The sequence below is a fragment of the Bactrocera latifrons genome, unplaced genomic scaffold, assembly GCF_001853355.1.
Source record: "Bactrocera latifrons isolate USDA-ARS-PBARC rearing strain unplaced genomic scaffold, ASM185335v1 scaffold_0, whole genome shotgun sequence".
NCBI lineage: Eukaryota > Metazoa > Arthropoda > Insecta > Diptera > Tephritidae > Bactrocera > Bactrocera latifrons.
In genome coordinates this window covers 1,389,063-1,411,942 of record NW_017534406.1, presented here as the reverse complement: position 1 = coordinate 1,411,942, position 22,880 = coordinate 1,389,063, and the positions used below count along the sequence as shown (strand labels likewise).

General features: G+C 36.6%; 3 protein-coding genes across 4 annotated transcripts in view; 1 reads left to right on the top strand and 2 right to left on the bottom strand.

Annotated features, from left to right (window-relative positions):
* LOC108978818 (rapamycin-insensitive companion of mTOR) overlaps window positions 1-22,880 on the top strand; it is a 265,251-nt gene that overhangs the window by 163,830 nt on the left and 78,541 nt on the right. The gene's annotated exons all lie outside the window — the stretch shown is intronic.
* Window positions 10,500-15,370, bottom strand: LOC108965133 (protein stoned-B). Its single transcript, XM_018927382.1, has 7 exons — window positions 13,540-15,370; window positions 12,401-13,474; window positions 12,174-12,342; window positions 11,857-12,108; window positions 11,594-11,775; window positions 11,315-11,525; window positions 10,500-11,014 (listed from the first exon to the last, which is right to left on the bottom strand). The coding sequence occupies exons 1-7, from the start codon at window positions 15,359-15,361 to the stop codon at window positions 10,879-10,881; spliced, it is 3,846 nt and encodes a 1,281-aa protein (XP_018782927.1). The 5' UTR covers window positions 15,362-15,370; the 3' UTR covers window positions 10,500-10,878.
* Window positions 15,382-22,558, bottom strand: LOC108965219 (protein stoned-A). The gene is made up of 3 exons (XM_018927503.1): window positions 22,402-22,558; window positions 16,775-18,076; window positions 15,382-16,708 (listed from the first exon to the last, which is right to left on the bottom strand). The coding sequence occupies exons 2-3, from the start codon at window positions 18,045-18,047 to the stop codon at window positions 15,402-15,404; spliced, it is 2,580 nt and encodes an 859-aa protein (XP_018783048.1). The 5' UTR covers window positions 18,048-18,076; window positions 22,402-22,558; the 3' UTR covers window positions 15,382-15,401.

The following is a 22,880-nucleotide window of genomic DNA, read 5'->3' as shown; positions in this document are numbered from 1 at the left end:
AGTTTCTAGGCCGGCGGCGTCATTGGGTAGTACTTCTTTCAAGACCGGCTTTTACTTTGAATGGGAATCGCTGCCACTCAATGATAACCGCATATTTTTGACCCGAATAGGATGATATGGGCTTGGATAATATCTGGTTCGAACAGGACGGCATCACAAGTCACACAACAAATGTCACAATCGAGTTATTGAAAACAAAGTTTGGTGAACGTGTTATCTCACGAAATGGCCTAGTTACAATTTATACTGAACAAAATTCTAAAGACCATTTGAATTTTTCTTTACATAACTATGCTACTATACTCATCATTATGTACTTTCATCTTATCTATGAGATCTTAAAGAAGCCATTAAGCCTTGTGTGCTTGTAATGGCATTCTGTTTCTTTCAAACATTAAGCATTGCTTGAAAAAAGCCTCTCTTGAAGTTCTCAAATTACTGTTGTAGCATTTACCAAGCATGACCTAAAGCATAGAATAAATAAAAAAACTTAACAGCTCAATATCATCTTGTATACTTATGTATATATAAAGAACTTTCAAGTTTCCACTGTCGGAGAATATTTTACCTCGGTAATCACACAGTTATTCAGAAAGGTATCAAGAGGCAGAAACTGCATAGAGATGTTTTCATTCTTATGCCTACCTTTTTGATTGATCTTTCTCTTTGCGTTTTAATTTTGTCTGAGAGAAAGCCACAGTCATTGAATTTGGCATAATAAGAAGCATTCGAAATAAGAGAGCATACCAAGGACTTAAAGTAAAAGGTCTAATAAAAATAAATCCATTATTTTTACAATAAATTAAACGATTTATTTAGTATTATTAATATTATCCGTTTTATGAGCAATATTTAGCACTATGTAGTTCAATATCTTGTTGGCATTTTGTGGGAAATTCCAACCGCCACTCTAATAGAAACCCTCATCCATATTGACAGAAGTCTGGGAGAATTTCACCAGCAAAATCATTCGACATAGACTTTCACAGGTGCTAATCACTAGGAGGATGCCTTCTGGCGAATATTATAGAAGCATGTGGCGCTGGATTACATGATCCTATTGTTGATATTACAGGTCACAATTAATAGGTCGTAGGTAGCATTTTCCCTGACTTGTGACATAGTACACTGGCTTGGTGTAATACCACGTTCGTTTTTTTTAAATACTGCCCCTTCGTTGTGTAATAATGCTGTGTAATAGTCGCTGGTGGTCGTCCTTCCTTTTTCAAGATAGTCAATTAAAATTATTCTATGTGCATCCCAAAATGCAGAAGTTATAGATAAGAAGCGTTGCGGTTTTTCACGTTTTGAAGTGTGTTCATCGTGTGCAGTCGACTCGGTTGACTGTCGATTGGACTTCGGAGTGCAATGATGAAGTCATATTTCATTCTTTGTCACATATCGACGCAAAAACTTGAACATCTCCGAATGGATAGCGGTGCAATCCTCATTTTGCAATCTAATCTCTAAAAGCTGCTCCGACTCACAAGCTCGGCGTTGTTATACTCGTGATTAACGAAGTTACTGAGACCCCTTTCATATATACATATGTATGAGTATGTATGTAAAGAGTACAAGGTTCCCTACTTTTTAAAGAAAAAAAAAACACAGATACTTCAAATTTAAGGAGGATTGTTTATAATCATTCGAAAAACCCAATATTTGACAATTATTTTTTGATGATTTTCTCTTTCATATGTTGGCCCCGGCGACGTCTCAGATGGTCTATCCGTTGAGTCCAATTTTCGATGACTCGTTCGATCATTTCGGCACACACACACAGAGAAAAGTCCAACGCTGCGATATCACACGATCTTGGTGGTGTCGCATTTCACATTCCATCGGCTCAGAACGTGAAATTATCTGCTCACCGAAGAGTTCTCTCAATAACTCCATTGCCATATGCGATGTGTGGGAGTGGCGCTATGATGTTGAAAGCAAATGTCGCCGAGATCAGGATCTTTGATTTCAGACATCAAGTAGTCGGTTATCATGGCGCGATAACGGTCCCCATACTCGTTTGCGTTCTCACTGGCATCGTTTTTGAAGAAATATGGACCGACGATTCCAGTCATAAAACACACCAAACCGTTGTTTTTTCTGGATGAAATGACAGCCATAAATCTAAATGAAAAAAGGACATGCAACAGCATCATCCGTTATATAAAAAAATAACGTCATACAACATTTTTGATTTTTTTTTGTAATTTCTCAATATTTATTTCATCAATTAACTATTAAATTCATAATATGTATATATGCTTTTACGGTAATATTTATAAGTATTTATGTATATATATATATATATATATTTATGTACTATGTATAACACATGTATTTTTTATTCACTTTTTACTTATAAGTACAACTTATTCTCATTTAATCAATACCCGCCGGAATACACCTCACTTCACTAAAATGCTCAACCGAAACGATTACAAATCTTCAATCTTTAAGGAATCTACAATGCTTAGTTTTAGACGAAAATTTTGTCTCAAATGGTTTTAGTTAGTTACTTTAGTTATTTTCTTCTAATCAAGGGATTTTAGTTTCTTATTATTTTTTTGCAATGCATACTATGCCATTGGATTACTTAGTCCTTTTACACAGTATTCTTGATTTTTTTTGTTTTTTTGGTAATTTTATATCTTTTCTAAACAGCAGTTGTACATTTTAAAAAGTTTAGCATATTTCTTCACTCTCCACAGTTGCGCGTTATCACTTAAACTCGTATATTTTGTATATAGGTTTGTATAATTTTATTTATTTTTTAACTTTACTCTATAAGGAAATAAATTTCACTTAAATTACACAATGGGAGCTTTTAGTCGATTTGCATGCATTTATTTAAGTTTTTTTTAAACGAAAATATCAGTTATTTTTAGTAAAATTTATTTTTATTTACATACATAAGTTGGGCGTGGTACTGAGGGTTTGATTTGAAATTATCTGCTAGTAGCGGTCATCTGAACCTCTTTTGGTGTCAAATTCAGTTACCTAACAGAAGACGACTTACAAACGATTGGGAACATATCGAAGGGGTTGCTAAATGTGTCGGTTTGAGTGAGTACAAAATTCCCCGACGTTTCAAGACTTAATCTTTTCACAGGAAAGTTTTATAAACCACGAAGGTCTACTATATGTTCTTTTTGATGTATAACAAACATTCCCACAGACACAAAATTTTACTTTTCTTATTGCGATCGCTCGAAGATATATTTCCTATACCAAGAATTCAATATCCCCAAAATTTTGATTTTTCTTATTACGATCTCTCGAGAAGATAGTTCTTATGCCGAAAGTTCAGCATCCTCAAGTACTCCATTCAGGTAACTACGCACCAAACCTTAGCTTCAAAACAAACTCCTAACGCATTACTCCTAATACAAAAACTTAAGAAATTAAGAAGAATTAGTCACCACACATATTTGCCACCAGATTTGTTTTTTTTTTTTATGTTTTTAATATATCTGTGTTTAACAAGATACAGTCTACTTTGTAGGATGAAAAATTTCGTTAGTCCTAATTTTTGTAGACGTCTGGAACAGCTCAACATTAGTAATTCATTATTGAAGGTATTCATGTGTGGTCCGTATTTTGAGAGATATCGGCTTTATTGGTTTTATTACTAGCAATTACCTTTTCATGGGGCAATACCAAGATTTACTTAAAAGATAAAGTAAATCATTCCTTTTAAACCAAGAACAATCCATGGAGCAGACTTCTTCGCGTTTGCGTCCCCAAAAGTCCAAGAAAAGTCCAGAGAAACGACATCTTCTCCAAGGCAGCTCGCTAATCTTTGGAAAACCCTAATCGTATTTATATGAAAGATCTTTCTAGAATCATAATACATTCCATCCATTGAGATAACACTGCTATACAACTCTCATGGTAAGCCGGATGAGCTGCGATTCCAGTTGTGTCAATTTATATTCCTTGAAAACACTGATGTTTCCACATTATATTCACTGTATTCCATACAGTTTGAGGAATAAAAGCTGGAAAGGTGCTTAAGACCGAGTTCAAGAATAGCAAAAATATTGGGATTAAGTAAGGTATTGCTTTATATTAGTATCTGCTGAGCTGCCTCCCGCTAAAAGCAAAACCCACAGCGAAGGTGATAAAAGTTCCCATGTTTCGATCCAATGTTTCGATAACTGACATGTGAGCGCTGCTAATTGAAGTAAGATATTTCTTTCTTCGGAAAATTATATCAAACCCATTTCAGATTTTCTCTGCACCGCAGTGAAGCATGAGTTTATGAACCGAGTATGTACTTTCTAAGGTCTGGTTAAACATACAGGCTCAGTAATTTTTAATTTTACATTTAAATGTTCACTATTTTCAAATTTTATGTATTTTATTTTGATTTTGCCGGAACTTAGGATCCAATAACGTTGCAATTAAATTCGTTTTACAATAATAACATTCAGATACCTCATTTAATTTAATATTTTTTGTATTATTTTTTATATAATATATTTATTTTAAGTCTTAACTTGTTCATGCACATTTGGAAAGAAAGAAACATTAATCGCCTTTTTTAATTTTGTTAAATTTAATTTAATGCCAACATCGTACAATCAGAGTTGCTTTTTGAACTTTTTTAAATTTTATTTTTAGTTTTTGTGTTTTTTTTAAGTTACATTAATTCTTAGTCTAATGTAATATGTATCAATAGTTTTATTTTTCAACAATTTGTAGTTTGGTAATAAACTAATTCAGCTTTATTCGGTTTGAGTTCATATTACACTGTGCAACAAATATGAGGTATTTTCTTTGGGGCTATAACAAGCAAAACTCATATTTATGGTGTTTATTATCGGCAAAAGAAAAACTCAGAACAACAGTCGAGTCAAAAACTATTTACAGTCGTTCTCAGCTGGCGTTATTTTGGTCAAAACTTTTATTGAATAATATGAAAGAGCATAAATTAAATTGATTGTGTGAAAATAAGGTTTTGTTGGACTTCAGTTGGATGTACTAAAAATCGGCGAGATATATTATATATTACTCGAAAATGTTAATACTCTAATACTTAGAACGGGTACTTTTGACCTTTTTTGCCGTCTTTTTCGGTACAAAAATTCATCGAGACATTTTTTCCATAAAGTGTTAGTTCTCTTATGATCCTTCTTCCTTATCAAAAAATGTTAATGCTTTCATGAATAGAATGGATCCTTCTGACTCTTTTTCCTTATTTTTTTTTTTTAATTCCAAAGGTTTTAACAGTTTTTTTTTTCAGAAAATTTTAGCCCTCTAATGAACAGGAATGGGTCCTTTGACGTTTTCCCGTTTTAATTAGTATAAATTCTTCGAAACATTTTTCGAGAAATGATTAATGCTCTAATGAACAGCGCGAGTATTTTTGAACTTTTTTCAGTTCTAAGGCCTTTGGAAGTATTTTGCCTACAAAATGTTAGAGCGCTTTCACGCCTTTTTACATTAAGTCTTATCGCTCTATTGAGCAGTACGAGTAGTTTTGAACGTTTTCTGAGGATACAAGTTTGGAATATTATTTTCGAAGAATAATTTAAAGCTTAAATCGTTCAATAAAAATTTTCTTAGCATTGCCAATTATTTACCATTGCTGATAAGAACTCCTCAAAAGAATTAAAATTCGAATTTCATATATAATATAATCTTCGAGTTTTAATGCTTAGTTGATATATATATTTTTTTTTTCAGTGACCCACAGTGAAAAAATAAGAATATTTCAAAGAACAAAACGCCAGAAATTACTAGTATGAAATCAATTATTTGAAAACAAGGTCAAAATGACCCCCGGAGTATTTGGCGGGTTAATATGTTAAAGTGAAAATATTCTCCGATAAATTTTTGCGCGCTTTGAATCAAGAGGATTTCACACATTCTTTTACAAAATTTTTGACCAAAAAAACTCAAGTTTCGTACCACTGTAGCAGCATTTGTCTCGTGATTGCGTAAAACCGCCTCTAAGGTTTGTTTATTGCCGTCGTCTGCTATCATTTTCTTCCTCAATCATATTCCCTTATAATTTCTTTGTTACAGCGTCCTAAGCATATACATACATATGTCGCACAGTGTTGTCTGAGCGTAGAATAATAATTAATTTGTGCCAATTCTTTGATCTATTGTTGCCGCCGATTGAAAGCAGCCTATTTATTTGCTTACATATATATATGTATATACTATATATATATATATTTACGTTGGTATGTGTGTGTATGCATGAGCTTTGCTTTTAGTTACATTGATTGCTTCTATTTATAGATTTCTACAAATGCTCCACGGTAAGCTGAGCAGTTGTTCAGTAGTAGTTGATATTTTGGTTTTGTGTTTCATTTTCCAGTTTTTCATCAAGCGTAAGCTTCTTATTAACTGTTATGTATACACATATTTACTTATGCAATTTGCCTATGTATGTATGTATGCGTATGTTTTTGTTGCTGTTATTTCTTATATGTTGAAATGTTGTAGGCTCAGCTTTGCTTGTTTAAAGTTCTATATTCATAAGTTTTACGAGTACTTTATGCATTTAAGTATTTCTCAGCAGCACCGCAATGGATTTCCTTATTCAATCGAATAAATTTGTTCAATGTCTTTGCTATGCTACTCACACTAATAACCATTATATGTATGTATGTATGTTTATGATAATAAAATTACCTACAGATGTGTAAATTAACAATGATCAACATTTTACAGTTTATTTATAACCATGCAAGTTTGTATGTATGTATGATCGTGAACGACTGTCGTTATATAGACGAGTAATAGTACTTTTGTATTTTTACCCTATACAATGAATGGATATATGTGTATGTATTTACTACTAAAATATATACAGAGAAAAATAAGTTTGCTATATATTTAGAACAAGTTTATTAAAAAAATGGCAAATACAACTGGTTAAAGCATATCAATAATAATACATATCTAAAAATAATTTACGATTCCTTTGCACTTGCTCAGGATAAGTTTTTCGAACACAGCCTCGATTAACTTATCTGGAATTGTTAAAAGAAATATTGAAATTTTTTTCTAGAGACATCGTCGAATCACGTTTTTTACGTAGAAAAAGGTATGAAACTAAAAATTAGGGTAAATAAACGAATATTAGTTGAAATATTATTAAATTAAGCTATAATAGTTTTGAATAAATTTCGACTTATGATCCAAACATTTTAACGATTTTCACTTCTTCATACTTATATCTTTGAGTATCTCTGTTACACAGTCCTCATACCCAGAGTTACAACCCACTACATCATTTCGCCGCAGCTAACTCAGCTTTTTTTAGGTTGTCAAACACTATTTTCTCCTACAAATGAATTAAACTCAAGTTTATTTACACGCCGGTTCGTTGTAGCGTTTAAAATCCACGATAAGCCTAGTAGATCACATTTTCCTATTCAAGCAACACGCGAATTTCCTCTCGGCTCTTCTTGCATCGTCCACTCTGCGGGCACCCTAAGAATAAAATATATAGAAATGTCTGTTGTTATAGAGATTTCAATCTTTTTTTCTATTTTTTCGATATCGAGATTTCAAAAACTCTGAAGTGTTGTACATAAATACAAATTGTTTAATCATTTTTGAAGAACATCTAGGAATAACAGTAGATTATCATTTACAATAAGTTAAATTCCATTGGACTATCTTTTCTTTGTACGAATTTGCTGAAGCAATTCAAATTCAAATGATGACCACTTTTCAAATTTTAGAAGAACAATGGAAACAATTCCTTGGTCTATTTATGTGCTCAATGTATCCGATAAAACTTCCGACACATTTTTTTTTCCATATTAAATTTTTGTTTACATACATATATTCTTTAAGTAGCATGACACTCACTTTTGCAAATGTTATCAGTCCACACCTGCCTAAATATTTGGATGTTCGACCATTTTGTCTCTGATCTTAAGATAAAGCTTTCAGAACATGCCTGATGAACTGCAGAACGTTTTTCGGTCTAATGACAGATCACAATCTACTGACATCACATGCGATCTGGATGGGCATAAGTAAGGACGATACATGCAGAAATTGCAAGGAAATAGGCATAAAAGGGTCACTAGAACACTTTCCATGCTTCAGTTCAGCCTTAACTAGAACTCGCTTTAGATGTCTAAGAGCTTTGCAGTTCAAGAGATTATATTAAGTATCATAAGAAGATATCAAATCGCTGTTAAAGTTTGCAAAAAGCTTTAACGTTCTGTATAACGAATACTTCAATTCAAAGTAAACTGAACTCTCAGCTGGCATTGCCATCTAACCTAACCTAACCTGAACACCATCCGACTATTCGCCATAATAGCTTAGCGGAAATTGCAATTGTTGTATGTACATACATATGTTCACGATCGACTTTTAAATTTTGTTTTCAGCAAAAATACTTCTAGGCAAGTCTGTCACCGCTCATTATTATTGCACTTAAGTTAAAACACTGTCTTTTTTAATATTACCCTACTGAACGATTTTGGTTCTTTATAAGAGCTTGAAAAGGGTTAAAAAGACAACACACGAGATATCTAGTATAAATAATTTCCAGATAGCAAATGTTCGGTGCTAAACATTCGTAGGGTTACTTCTAACTCTAAAATAGATGGCATTGATTGTTGCAGTGATCTTCAGGACCTGCTCTCTGAGATTAAATACGTATTTAGAACCCGTAACATTAAAACATTACGCGTATCATTCGCTAATTACCAGTCGAAATGCTCGAAGGCGTCATCAAACATTGGACGCAACAGATGGACCATCTGAGACATAGCCACGGCCTTCACTTAAAAGCGATAATCTTCAAAAGATAAATGTCAAAGAATGTTCTTTCGAATGATAATAGACATACCCCATTAAATTTGAAGTTGCTGTGTATTTTCTTTAAAAAAGTATGAAACCTCAAAATGAGGTCATGAGCCAACTTTTTAAACTTTTTAGCAAACTAAAAGATTCTCTATAGATAACTCATGCATTTAGCAAAAACTTACCAATTATGTTAGGAAAGAATCAATTAAAACATTATAACAAGGTTCGCCATTATTAATGAAAAAAGTGTGATTACTGGAAAAGTGCGGGCAAAATATCGCAAGACTTCTAGCGACTTTCAGTACAAGAATTGATTATAGTAGAATATATTCTTGCAAATACTTGAGTGATTTGAATACGCAGTTAAGAGTATGGCCGCTAAAATTACGTTTTCTGAATAAACTAAAATCACATTTGAATAAATAAAAAATATCTTCAAGGGATGAATAGCAAATGGTCAAGAATTAGATCTTAAAATTATAAAAAATGGTAATGTTTTCAATTTAGTACTTTAAACATACAAATAACAATATATATTAATATAATTTCAATATATTATAATTTAATATAATTTTTTTTTATTTATATTTTTCCTTGGATTAATTTTCTGTGCTTATGTAACTTTTAAACGAATATTTTCCTTTTAAATCTCAATAAATAATACTTCCAGGCATATTTTATAAATAAAATTAATACTTGCTTATATATTATATCATATATTTCAATATTAAGTAATGCAGGTGCTTCGTTTGCATAAACTCATTAATTTTTAAAGTGAAAAACTATAAATTAATATAATTGAATATGTTGCATGTACACATACATATATATCTTGTAATAATAACTTGTTATAACAATTAAAGCGTAAAAGTTATATAAATATACCTGATATTTGCATAAGTCATAATTAAGTAAGTACACGCATACATAATGCAATAATAGAGTTTTTACGTATGTATGCAGGTGTGTTTTTATGTGTAGACGCTTCGCTGAAACGACAAACTCGTGCTCTTCAAATTCTTATTGTCCGCTAATAGTATGTGTGAATATACAAGTATGTACGTATGTATGTATGTATGTATGAGTGTATGCCTTTAGTATATGTATATATTATATTATATAACATATGATTTATATTCTATATACTTCATTAATAACGCGTCGCATTGCAGTGTTCTTTCGAATTATGAGTGAAATAACTGTTTGCTATAATTTAATTTAAATATGTATGTGTTATATAATGTTGTCCTTTTGAATATGCTTTAACTACGCGCAATACGAGTATATGCAGCAGATAATACTATATTGCTTCGATGTGGTTGGTCTTCAGCGTTGCTGCCAGCATGAACTCAGAGGCTTACGTAACTTGTATTTTTTGCTAATTTTTTTAATATATGTATGCGCCGCTGTTGTTTTTGCTATTTGAAGCTATGTTACACATGGCTTGCTTAAATACATACATACATATGATATTCTATGATYTTTTATGTTTTTCTATGCATTTATCCGAGATCATAGAAATGTGCTACAAATAAATACATATGATTTTCTATGTTTTTATACACCATCATAGAAATGTACTAGAAACAAATGCATATAATTTCCGATGTTTTTCTATGTTTTCTATGTATTTATAAACCATCAGAGAAATGCATTGAAAGTAAATACATAAAATTTTCTATGTTTTTTATGTATTTCTATATATTTATAAAAAAAATCATAGAATTTCACTCGAAATAAATACATGTGATTTTCTATGTTTTTCTATGTATTTATCCACATTATAGAAACACAGCAGAAATTCACTCATATGTTGATCTGTGTTCTTCTATGTTTTTCTATATTTTTTCTATGTATTTACCCTCGACCATATGTGCTTGTTTTCAACACGATGCTGCTGGCATTACTAACACTTTAAAAATCAACTTCGTTATATATGTAGGTGTGTTTAAGCGCTTTTTAACCATTACTTATTCTTTTCGCTTCGTCTCTTTCTACAATAGCACAGTTTTATTTGTTTTGCTTTACATCACTGTGTGAATATATGTTTGTATTTTGAGTAATTTTGTATTATTTTTAAATTCATGCTTAATTCGAATCGGTATCCGAATCGCTTGGTGGCACAGGAGATGCCACAGGTTTAGGCGTTGGCTCCTCACGTATCGGGCGCGTAGCCGCCATATATGCGTTTGTAGACTCGCCGTGTGTCGTCTCGATGCCAACCCTAAAATAATGAACGAATATTAAATGAAAAGTTAAATTTTATTGTACCATCTGATCAAATTTGACACGGACTGGTACATTTAAACTAAAAAAGAAGTTAATAATAACAATAACATTGAAAATATAATGAAAATGTTTAAAAAACATTATTTTGACATCGAAGAATCAACAACTCTCAACGATTGACTCAACTATTTTGGGCCCCCCATGGGTTAGCAATCTAAAATAAACGCTCTACTTCGAACTTTGGATCTTCAAAATCAAGCGTATGATTTCTTGAATAGGACATTACAAAACTTACTTATACTCATGACGTGCCAAATAGCGTACATATTTCTCGGGCGGCTCATCGGAATCCGAATCTTGTACGCTCACCGAACGCACTGTTGTATGCGAAACCTGTGTCGCTGGCATTGTGAACTCAACGAAGGCGTAGGGCGCCAGCTCGCTGGGTATCTGATCGTATGAAGTCAGCGCCATACGACAAACAAGTTGATGTGTAGTATAAGCGCCTAAAGAGTAAGTGAAAATTGAAACTTTACTACAATTTCCGCTCAAAAAGTTAGAATCTTCAACAAACCTTGTCCTTCCTTTGGCAAACGTGGACAGCGCCAGACGATAGCGCGATGATGATGCTCGTATTTCGCTTGACCAGAAGTGACTTCAATAAGTGACTCCTGCAGCGTATCGACAGCGCCGAGAATGCGCTCAATGCCTTTGATTTTACCGGTTCGTCTATGAGCGGACTTAACGGAGCCATATCTGAAAGATTGTACCACAAATTTCAAGTAATTTTGGTGTCTTCTAATTTATTAGATGGTTTATACTAGTACTGTGTCTTACCTAAAGTGTTTTTCCACGCGGAACAAGTAGATCCAACATTCCGGTATGGGAAACCGCACCGAGACATCTTCGCATGGTATTTGTCCTAATTTACGCGATGTAAAGCCCGGCACCAATATATCTGCACGCAACTCCACCTTATTACCAGTTACACACCATGTGGCCTTCAGTTGTAATGGAAGTTCGCGATTTTTGGGTGGACGCACACGGAAACGTAGTAACTCTATATAATTCGCGTCCGGTGGCTGGAACCTACATTATGCGAAGGCATATATATATGGAGACTGAACAAGTTTCTTAAATGTGAAATTACTCACTTAATTGTACGCGTCTTCTCATACTCCTCCTGATTCACCACACTGTGAAACTCTACAGCTTCCAAACGGATCCACTCTTCTGTGGCAACCGGTATGATGTCGTGTCGACCGACCACTTCTTTGCCCTGACGCCACATATCGTTTACGCCCAACTCGATTGAGGGCATACCTAAAATTAAAAGTAGCTCCTTAGTTCCGAAATCCGGTTCTCTCTCACTTTAAGTTACCCGTTAGAAAAGCTAGAAAGAAAAGACGCACACGCGCTATTTGCTTCAAAATTTTGCCCTCATAATCTTGTTCCACAACGATTTCGTCGACTGCCGTTACTTGTACCTCCTCCATTTTATAGGTTAGTGCACGTTCACGCAACGCGGGCAAACGGAAGAGCGCCTCTTCTATACAAATGGAGAACTGTTTCATATCCTCGTAGTTCATTGAGCCAATTTTGAATAATTGCGACGATTGTGGTGCATGTTCAACCGGTAAGCCCAGCTTCTTCAAGTCACTACCGAACTCTTTCACACCTTCATAATCACCCGCAATGGCGTATTGTGCAAATTTCGTCAGCTTATTAGTGATACGTTCGGCTTTGGTTACTTGACCAGGTCGCACACCGGGACGCTCTTTATAGAAGATATATTGTAGCTTAATGGTAAATATTTTGCCAAACTGATCGTATTGTTGTGCTCCAATCTCCGAGACAGAGTATGAGGGCTGCAGCGGCAATTCTTGGAATGGTTGTTTATCCGTGACCTGATTAAGCAACTGCACTACAGGTACATCGTTCTGTATTACTAGTCGTACAAATATTTTCTTCCAAAATCTTTGGCCAGTTATTTTCTTTTTGTTCGGTTGACGCAATTGCATTTCCCAGCCGGGGCCGACATAGTTCAGACGCGGGAAATCTTCGAGCGGCTGCGAGACATCTTCATCGAACAGCGGCGTTTGTGGTGTATCTTGTGAGTCTGTGCGTTTTACTTTGTTTTCTTCACTTATTGCCGCCGGTGCCGGGAAGCCGGTGTCTTCGAAGGGATTGACAACAGGCGACGTATCGCTGGAAACTTGACTGACGGCACTACGCGCTGGTGGTGGCGGCGGTGCCAATTGTGGTGCAATTCCCTGTGTGCTTTCGCCTTTAGGCCGTATTACGACATTGAATTCCTTGTCTACGGACTCAACCGAATCGGCGCGTACTGGTGCTTTCATTGCGTAGAAGTCATCATCCTCATTCTCGAAGCCATCGGTCACGCCAAAGACATTAGTTGTCGCAGCAGGTGAACCAAATGCACTGTCACCCCAAACTAAAAAAGGAATAATGCAGAAATGAAAGGTATATTAATATAAAATGACACTAGTGATAACCTACCGTCACCGCCTGAGGGAGTAACAGCACCCGAACCACCAAAGCCATCCAGTATGCTCACATTATCCTTCTTAACAGAATCAAATTTGGCCGAGAATGCATCAAATTCATCTGGCTCACTGGCAAAGATATTATTAGCTGTGTATGAATTTACTGTGATAGCTTCTGGTTCAGGATCCGGTGCAAAAATATTAACTGGCACAGCAGATGTTGTCATGGTGTCTGTCGCTGTAGTAAAGATGTTGGTCACCAGTGTATGGTCAATATCGTCAACTGCAAATATATTCGTCACCGCAGAAGCCGGTGGATAGGTCTCTTCCTCTTCGTCTGGACTAGCAAATGGATTTGCAGAAGCAGCACCACTCGGAACAGCACTAGCCGGTGCGAAATCCAGACCCGTATCCATTTGCTCAAACTCACTGTTCTGCTGTTCGGTAATAGCCTCCAAAGATGACTCTGGCAGAGCCTGCGTGGTTGCTCCTGACTCCGTAGGAGGACTGTGATCGGAATCGATAGATGTAAAGGCTGCGGGTTCTGCAGCCACTGGTACAACCTCTTTTTCATCTTTCTCCACTTCTTCATCATCTTCGTCGGGACTTGGCTTGGTTTCAATGACCACCGGTGGTGCTGGTTTTACTGGCTCTGGCTCGTCTTCATCGTCAGAACGTGGAAGATCTTCTACAGTTGTTATTTCAATGTCCGGAGTTGGTGCACGTGGTTTTGTGTCATCGACTATCAGTTCTTTTCTTTCCACACTATTTATCAACGATATGTTTAGATCTGCTGCCTGTGGTTGAGATGTAATATCATGTGTACTCTCATCAGGTCGAGTTAGCATAGAACTGAAAATAGGATCTTCTATTTCTTTATTCTGTTCGTCATCTAGCATTTCTGGCGAAGGTTCAAGTACAAGATCATCGCTTAATAGATCTGGTTTGGATACTGGTTGTGCTGGCTTCTCAAACAGACTTAATATGTCTTCCTTGCTCTTTGGTGGTGGTGGTTTAGATGGTTTGGTTGTGCCAAACATATCGAATAGATCTTCACTATCTGCCACCTCAGCAGCGGGCTGAGTAGCTGGCTCCGAAGCTGGTGGAGTTGGTCGTGGAGGTGGTTGATTGCGTTGCGCTGGTATACCATTTGGTGGTGACGGCCTTGGTGGTACTGGACGTGGTGGTGGTGGTCGCGGAGGTTGCTGCTTTGCTGGTGATGGCATAGGTGTTGCGCCATGTAAACTAGGAATGGCTGTTGGCACACCGAAGGGATTATCTGCACTACTATTAGTACCATTACCAACTAGATCCATTTCGAATCCATGCATATTACCAGACGAACCACTATCTGATACATCTAGCAAGTCTGCCAAACCAGAATCTGGTGTAGGACTAGGTGAATGTAAGTCACGCATTGAAACAGGACTAGGAGAACGAGTAGCTGGTATTCGACCGAGTAACTCAGAACTTGTCTCCTCCATTTGGTTAGAAACTGTATTAATAAGTTCTTGTGTTTGTGGTGGCACTGGTCGTGGTGGTGGACCTCTTTTAGAAGTTTCATCATCTTCTTCAGCTGTAGACTTAATGCTAAGTGCATCATCCTCCGCTTCAATAGTAGTGCCAAAGAAGCTCATCGCTGGATCAATATCCGATGCTGGTGCTGGACCGTCATCGGGTTCATCGCCAAATGCAAATGGATTCGATTGTCCCGAGAAAGGATTCTCTGTTTCTGCTTCGCCCTCTTCAGTATCGACCTTTGTGAAGAAAGGGTTCGCTGTGGGATCGGTGTCAACGCCATCCAAGTCATCATCCATCAAAAATGGATTCGCCATTATGGTTTATAGTAGGTTTATCGAATTATTTGTATGAAGTTTAACGCTCAATTAATTCACTCTCCAATAACTTGATTTCGGTTGCGCCTGGTGCCAAATTCTCCGCAATTGAAGTGTCAAACGGATCAACTTCTTCGGGAAGTGTAAGTTGTTTTACAGGTACCGAAGGTGTTAACACCTTATCGCCTAGACCGAGTTCTTGTGCGTCTGTCTGCGTATCAAGCACACCAGTTGTAATCTGTGGAGCCGTAGGAGGTAGCAATTCACTCTCCAAAAGTTTTAGCTCTGCTCTGCCTGGTTGCAAATTAGACGCAATAGATGTGTCGAATGGGTCTATGTACTCAAGAGCGTCGTCCGTTAGGTCTTTACTCTCTTGAGATGGTGTCAGCACCTTCGCCTTTATATCTTCTTTTACTGCTAATAGCTCCTCTGCCGGCACCGGTGTAGGTGGAGCACGTGGATCGAAATCGGGATCGGATAGACTGTGTTTTAGAGTATTTTTTGTTAGTAAATCTTCTTCGAGATGCTTCAGTTCAACCTGGCTTGGTTTCGCTTCTGGTACGTATGAGGTGTCGAAAGGATCTTCTGCCTCTTTTTCACTAATTGTTTCTTTTGATCCAGTCGGTGCGTAATAAGGTGTCAATGGTTTCTTGTTGCCGTGACCGTCATTCGCGGCACCAAGCAAATCTTGTGAAGGAACCAAGAAGCCAACACTTTTTGATTGGATATTCAAGCTTAAGGAAGACTTGCGTCGTGCAGTATCAAAATCAATAGTCGAATTATTATTTTGAGTTTGCACAGGTGGTGCGGCCGGACGAGGTGGTGGCACTACAGCCTTTGTTGGAACTGGTGCTGGTTCGTCTGCACGTGGATCAAAGTCTGGATCACTAAGTGAATGCTTAAGATTACTTTCAGGTAAGAGTTCACGCTCCAAGAACTTTAACTCCGTCGCCTTGGGTTGAACGATTGCACTGACTGCAGAAGTATCGAATGGATCAAAATCGGCTGGGTCCTCCTCAACCTCCTGTGTAGGGGCTATGGGTGCAGGACCAACCTTGGACAAATCAGTAGTGCTGCCACCCAACAAATCACGTGTTGGCTGTGATAATAAGTTTGCAGCTGGTGGTGGCGGTTTGACGGGCGGTACAGATTTTTCCTCGGCCCGTGGATCAAAGTCGTCGTCTTCTTCTAGTACGGTAGTCTTTTTGATGACTTGCTCAGCGTATGCAGTATTGAATGGATCGTCAGCAGCGTAATCTTCTTCGTCGTCACTTATGTATATGGCACCTGCAACTAAGTGCGGACCAGAGGCAGGTCTAGCTGGTGGTGGAGGACGTGCTGGTTTAGCTAGAAATGAAATAGAATGTTTGTATGCTTAAAAGGAAATTAAATTGATTTCATTTTGTAGAATACCTTCACTGGTTGCTTCCTCTTCGGGTACTTGCTCAAATTCTGCCCAATCTGCGTCTACAACTTCTGAAAGTACTTCGGCTTGAGGAAGTGGTATCTGTGTGATAACTTTTATTTCTTCTTTTTTGGTTAACGATTCGGCTGCTAATTCAGCAAACTCATCATCATCATCGTCTTTAAGTGCATCGAATTCTGACAAATCCGGTAAGCCGGTGTCGTTTACCGCTTCCTCCTCCTCTTCTTCTTCTGGTTTTTTATGTTGTATCAAATGCAAATGTAATGAAACACTCAAATCAATTGGTGCATCTGACGCTGGTACATCATCAACAAGCTCGTCAAGTAAATTTTTCTGTGGTTCAGCAGCAACTATTTCAACTTCCTGATCGGCAAGATCAATACTCTCGCTCAGCAATAGGTTCTGTATACCTTTTCGTAGCTTCCGTTTAGGTTTGGCAAGCGCAAGTGCGTGCTCACGATCCACACGCCCCGAGAGGACTTCAACCGCCGCACCAAGGCTGACGAGTTTCTTATTACCCTTAGCCTTATCTGCGCCAACAATAACTTTTTCTGCATATGCTGTATCGAACGGATCAGGACCGTCGTCAAATTCCAATACCGGCGACTCAGGTACAACAGCTAATTGTACCTCTCCACTAGTTATCGCCTCTATATAGTCAGTAGCGAAGATATCATCGACCTCTTCGTCCTGTTCGCCTTCCGATTCGGAGAGTTCGACTACAGCTTCGGCTAATTTGTCACGTTGTGCCTCTAATTCGGCTGCCTTACGACGTTCTTCTTCCAAACGTTCCGCCTCACGACGTGCAGCTTCTTCCTCTTCGAGTCGTTTTTTCTCTGCCGCCGATGGTAAACGTTGATAGAAAGACTCTTTCTTAATACGATCTAACTCGTCTTGAGTTTTATGTAAAATAGAATCGACGCCGGACGTAAGCGCTTTGAACTTGGCCCACTCTTCGTCCTGTTCGGCACTCTTTGCAGCTGCGGCAGGCGCTGCGCCGCCGTTAGCGCTGGTATCCGCGTTTGCCTCAGTTGTTTCGGTATGCGCAGGAGCTGTGCTGGAAGTGGATGCTGCAGTTGGTGCTAAACCCTCAACGTCTGATGCTGCGTCCGATTCACCAGCGTCCGATTTAGCAGCGGCTGCCTCCTGCTTAGCTTTTAACTCGCGCTTATACTGTTCGAGCTCCTCTTCGGTGAAGAGTTCTTGATCCTTTTTCGACTTCTTCTTTTTCTTTTTTAAGCCCTTTGGTAACTTAAGCATTCTCTAATTGCGGAGACATCGATATCGGTCTGTAAAATGTGAAGTATATGAATGATTAGGAATTGATTACTTAAGTCTTCCAATTTAAACTATAATTGTGATTACACAGTAAGTAAGGTTATATGCATGACTATAATATACTGATTAGAAAAAAAAGCACTTTATTTTTTATGTAATTGCAAATTTTATGCAAATCAGTATGAAATGTTGTGAGATTAATGTTATACGAACTGCTTGAAGATTTTAAGATCCGTGAATTATATAGAATATCCTTTGTCGGCAAAATATTTATGGTTAAAAAAATGTACGCCAACATTGGCAACTCTGTAGTCAACATCGAGCTTCGAAATGAAATTCTTCCATTACCGAAAGTGTCTTAGTATAATTAATAATTGTCCTAGCATTCTTTTTTGGTGTAGACTCCGCTTACGCGGTTATAGCCGAGTTTACAAAAGCAGACCGTTTTCTTCTTTTCATTGGGGGTGTCTTTTAAATGGCGAGTCCCAAACCCAGCGCACAACCTTGAGGATTGATGTTTTCAAATAGATTTCTGGCTACCCAGAGGATACTTGACCTAAGTCGTAAGCTGCTTAAGCCACATGTGCAAGAGTCGTTTCTGACCACTCTCAAGTGAATAGTGTTCAGGAAGCTTTCCTAACTTCCATGAACTTCTACACCTCCATCCTCCACTACAGTTAAATCCTATATTTAAAAATATATATAAACTGTTTCGCAATTGACCGAGAGCCGCTAAAACCGATAAAAACCGTGAACTCTGACGACTCTAACCACTCAAAATAGTAGGAACTTTCAGAATGTCTTATATTATACAACGAAATTAAGGTCATCCAATGGTACAATACCTGTAAAAAGTATACAACGTAGTCATATTATATAAAATGGCTTCGGAATTCCAGTAATAATAATTTAAAAACCATAAAACAAAATGGAGAAGAGCATATGCCTAACAGGCTTTCAACAACGAACTGATTTTCATAGCTCTCTTCAAGCGCATGAAGATTTAGTCCAATTATTTCATTGATACTGAAGAACCGATGCTCTAAATGATAATGTTGATAAATCAACAGTAATATTTTTAAGATCCTTTTTTATCATCATTGTAATCCCATAACCTACACTAAAAGTTCTGTAAAAACGCTTGTGGAAGAAAGCGAACTAGTTGAAATTATTACCTCAACCATCCGAGAACAAACACCAGTTAATCGACATTGATACTAGTACAACCAGTGTTGCGCTCTTCTGTTTAAAAATCGAACACCGAAATATAGGAATCACCGTTGCCAAATGCAGTTGATGAAAACTCCAAAAGCACTTCTAATCTCGAAATTCAAAGTAGACATTAGCAGCAGATAAACGACAACTTGATGATACCATCAGCAATAGGAACTACAATCACAGCACGTTTTTTCGACCGGTATTATATATGTATGAATGTTCCAATGTAGGCGGCTTTTCATAGAATGCTTTTTTAATCCAAACTCTATATATATTTCTATCTCTCTTTCAAAAATCGAGCCATACCTTTACCTAGACTTAGACTAAATTAGACTATATCAATCGCTGCTTGAAACTTTTTATTGTATATACACCAATCAATATTTCGATCGATCAATACTTTGGTATGTACTAAAAATAAATAAAAAATGGACCATGCCAAGCCTGTAAACCCAATAACCCGAATGTAATCTCCACAGTTCACAGATCAATTGAAAAGTCCCCGGCCTACCATATTAAATTTCATCCTAAGAAGCACACTTTTAAGATTTGAGAACAGGAAATAATCGCCGTGGTCCGGATTTGGAGAATGCGATGCATGCGGCAGCCGTCCGGGACCCAATTAATGGTTTTTTTGTCATCGTTTCCATTGGCTTGTAACACCGTGCATTGCCTTGGTAGAACGGCACCTACTGTTTCATCGGCGACTTCGTCCTTCAAACAGTCCAACAGCGCTTTGTAATAGTCGCTGTTAATGGTCCTTCTTTTTGCAATGCGCATCCCAAAATACAGAAGACATAATCTTGGTGTCCGACTGTTATGTTTTCCACGCTTCAGAGCGTGTTCATCGTGTGCAATCTACTCGGATGACCGTTGATTACGCTAACTCGAGTTTATTACGCTTAAACATTTCCATACACTGCTCCGAATCATCAACTCGTAGTTGTTTTTGGTCAAAAGTGTCACATCTCGAACAAATTCACTTTACGGTCAGTTTATGGACTTTTTTGATATTTTCATCGGAAACAAACTCTTTGGGGCGTTCACCGTCTTCGGTGCTTATTTCATCACTTCTTAGTATACTAATCCTTGCTGATTGATTTTTCTAGGGCTGTGTCTCGAAATTCGTCATGAAGCCAATTTTTTGCTTTAACTGTTCTCAAATTTATACACGCGCCTTTTGAAAGTTAGGGATAACTATAAATCATATGCATTTAATTCTAGTTACGCAATCTATGTGCCAGTCCGGAAACTTTTCAATTGACCTTTCAATTTCCATAAAAGTAGGTAAACACAATATATTGGGATGAGATGACCTCAGCTGAGAGAAATAAACCCCGAGCCCCTACATAACCGAAGTTTCGTAATTTGACAGTGTCTCTTAAAGTGATTAGTTCAACGGTTTCCGTATATAGTCCTTAGCTTAAATGGAGCATTTAACGAAATTGAATTCAGTTATCCCCTAGCTTTGTTTGATAAACAAAAAATTATCGATATACATAAAGTACTGATGTTTTTCCCACTCTTAACACTTTTGCAACTTTTCATTGTATTAAGCTTCGGTTCCGCTCGAATTAATCAGTGTGAAATGTGTATTGAACTCAAAGAAATGTTAGGTTTACATAATGACATGCGGGTAAATCACAATGTATATATGTGTATATGTAAATATGTTTGGCTTTTTTGACCTATGAATGTACATATATATATATTATATATCAAGTAAAATCATTCGAAACTATTTTGCTATTTGAGTTTAAATGTATATGTATTTGTATTAAGCACGTATGTATGTATGTGCGTGTAAAGAGGAAAATAAAGAAAAATTAAGTAAGTGTAAGCTGACCTAGAACTATTATTGACCTTAGCTCTTCTGAAACTGGCTAACTATGCAAGTTCTTATTGTATTGGATAACAGATCAAACTTTTCTATATAAATTATTAATTACAAATGTAACTACATATACATATAAATATATATATATATACAATAAATATGTATGTATGTAGAAAAGCTGAAATCCCAAAGCATATTTAAAGGGTATATAGTACATATATATGATATATTTTACATAAATACTGTACATACATATGTATGCTCTTATATTTCCATAAGCATAGTAGCGAATACAAACACTATATATTTTTACAAGCATATAGCTAAACATACATATTTATGTACATGGGTAAGCACATCAAGGATTAAATTAAGCCTTCCGCTATTTATATTTTTAGTTTTTTTATACTACTATACCGTTATAATAACTTTATAACTCACCATTTGCGTTGACCTCACACCCACATGTACACTTCACTTATTTTCTCTTTCAAATAAATTGAATTTTTTCGGCTTTTTCAGCTGATTTTTATTTTTTCTTTTCTTTAATTTTTGTTGTTTCTTTTATATACGCCTTTCTTTTAACTGTTTGCCTACAAACACCAACACATATACGCGACAGTGGTAAAGCTCTGCGCTTACACCGAATTCTTACAAAATTCACCACTGTGCACTCTCAATTAAGTTCACCACAAACACTGCATGCCACCACCAACACCAACACCAGCTAGCAGCGCCCACTGACAGCAGCATAGCCAGCAATAGAATACAACATATACAGAAAATAAGTATGTATGTAACTACTCGGACGAAGAAGAAGAACAAGAGGAAGTGTTAAAAAAAGCGACGGACAAAAATGAAACTCATCTACGGTTTGGGTATATGTGGAAATCTATATTCGGGATATGCTGCAGCCAACGGCTGAGGGGAATAATCGATTTTTACAGTGACACACACGCACAAACACACACACAAGCACACAAAGCCACTGCGACTACTGCGAAGGGATGTGTGAGGATTTTTCTTGCATTCGATAAAGATTTTCTAATGAATTTTAGAGGGGATTAGGAATGGGCTATACAAACGTCAATTTATCAAAGAATAAGGTCAACGGAAAATATTACAGTTACGCGAACGCTATTAGGAAATAAAAATTATGTGTGGTTGTAAGCGTGTAGGTGAAAAAAAAGTCAAGAAAAAAATGTATTCTTCCACAGAATTTTTCAAACGCTTCAAAGTTTTCTGGTACGCTTGAACTTTGAAGGAAATTGTTCAACTTACGTCTTTCTGCGCTTAGTGATAAAGTGAATTGCAATAAAATGTTTTCGGTTGGCTTGCTTAGCTTTTTTTGTTTTCAAAAATTGAATTGAATTTTACACTTTTTTCACATTGACTTTGAAACACGTCTCGACCGAGCTTATTGTAGTAGTGCACGCAATATCGGAAAATCTTTGACTGAATGACGAGTGAAATCGCAAAATTTCACACGCACGACCGTGTGCTTTTGGCAAGTCAACGAGTCGAGCTTAACTTGCGTGTAACCGTAGAAAGCTTAGCTGTTAGCGCTAGTCCAAAATATATCAAGTGATATTTGTTTATAAACCCTTTGATGTCGATGTTTAAGCGCCTAATATATTATGCCTTTAGTCAACCGATTATTTTTGCATTTAATATGTTTACGCCTAAAAGCGTGCTTCAGCGCAATTTCGCTTTAAAAATGCGAGCTTCGAGTTTGTGGTGAGTTTGCAGCGTTTAAATAA

Bases quoted from the DNA above. Each gene is read 5' to 3' on its own strand.
- LOC108965133 (XM_018927382.1), bottom strand. From the start codon at position 15,361: ATGGCGAATCCATTTTTGATGGATGATGACTTGGATGGCGTTGACACC. The intron at 12,343-12,400 runs GTAACTTAAAGT...TTTTAATTTTAG, and splicing joins CTTTCTAGCTTTTCTAACGG to GTATGCCCTCAATCGAGTTG. The intron at 11,015-11,314 runs GTAAGTTTTGTA...TCATTATTTTAG, and splicing joins TTGGCACGTCATGAGTATAA to GGTTGGCATCGAGACGACAC.
- LOC108965219 (XM_018927503.1), bottom strand. From the start codon at position 18,047: ATGCTTAAGTTACCAAAGGGCTTAAAAAAGAAAAAGAAGAAGTCGAAA. The intron at 16,709-16,774 runs GTATTCTACAAA...TTTCATTTCTAG, and splicing joins AGAGGAAGCAACCAGTGAAG to CTAAACCAGCACGTCCTCCA.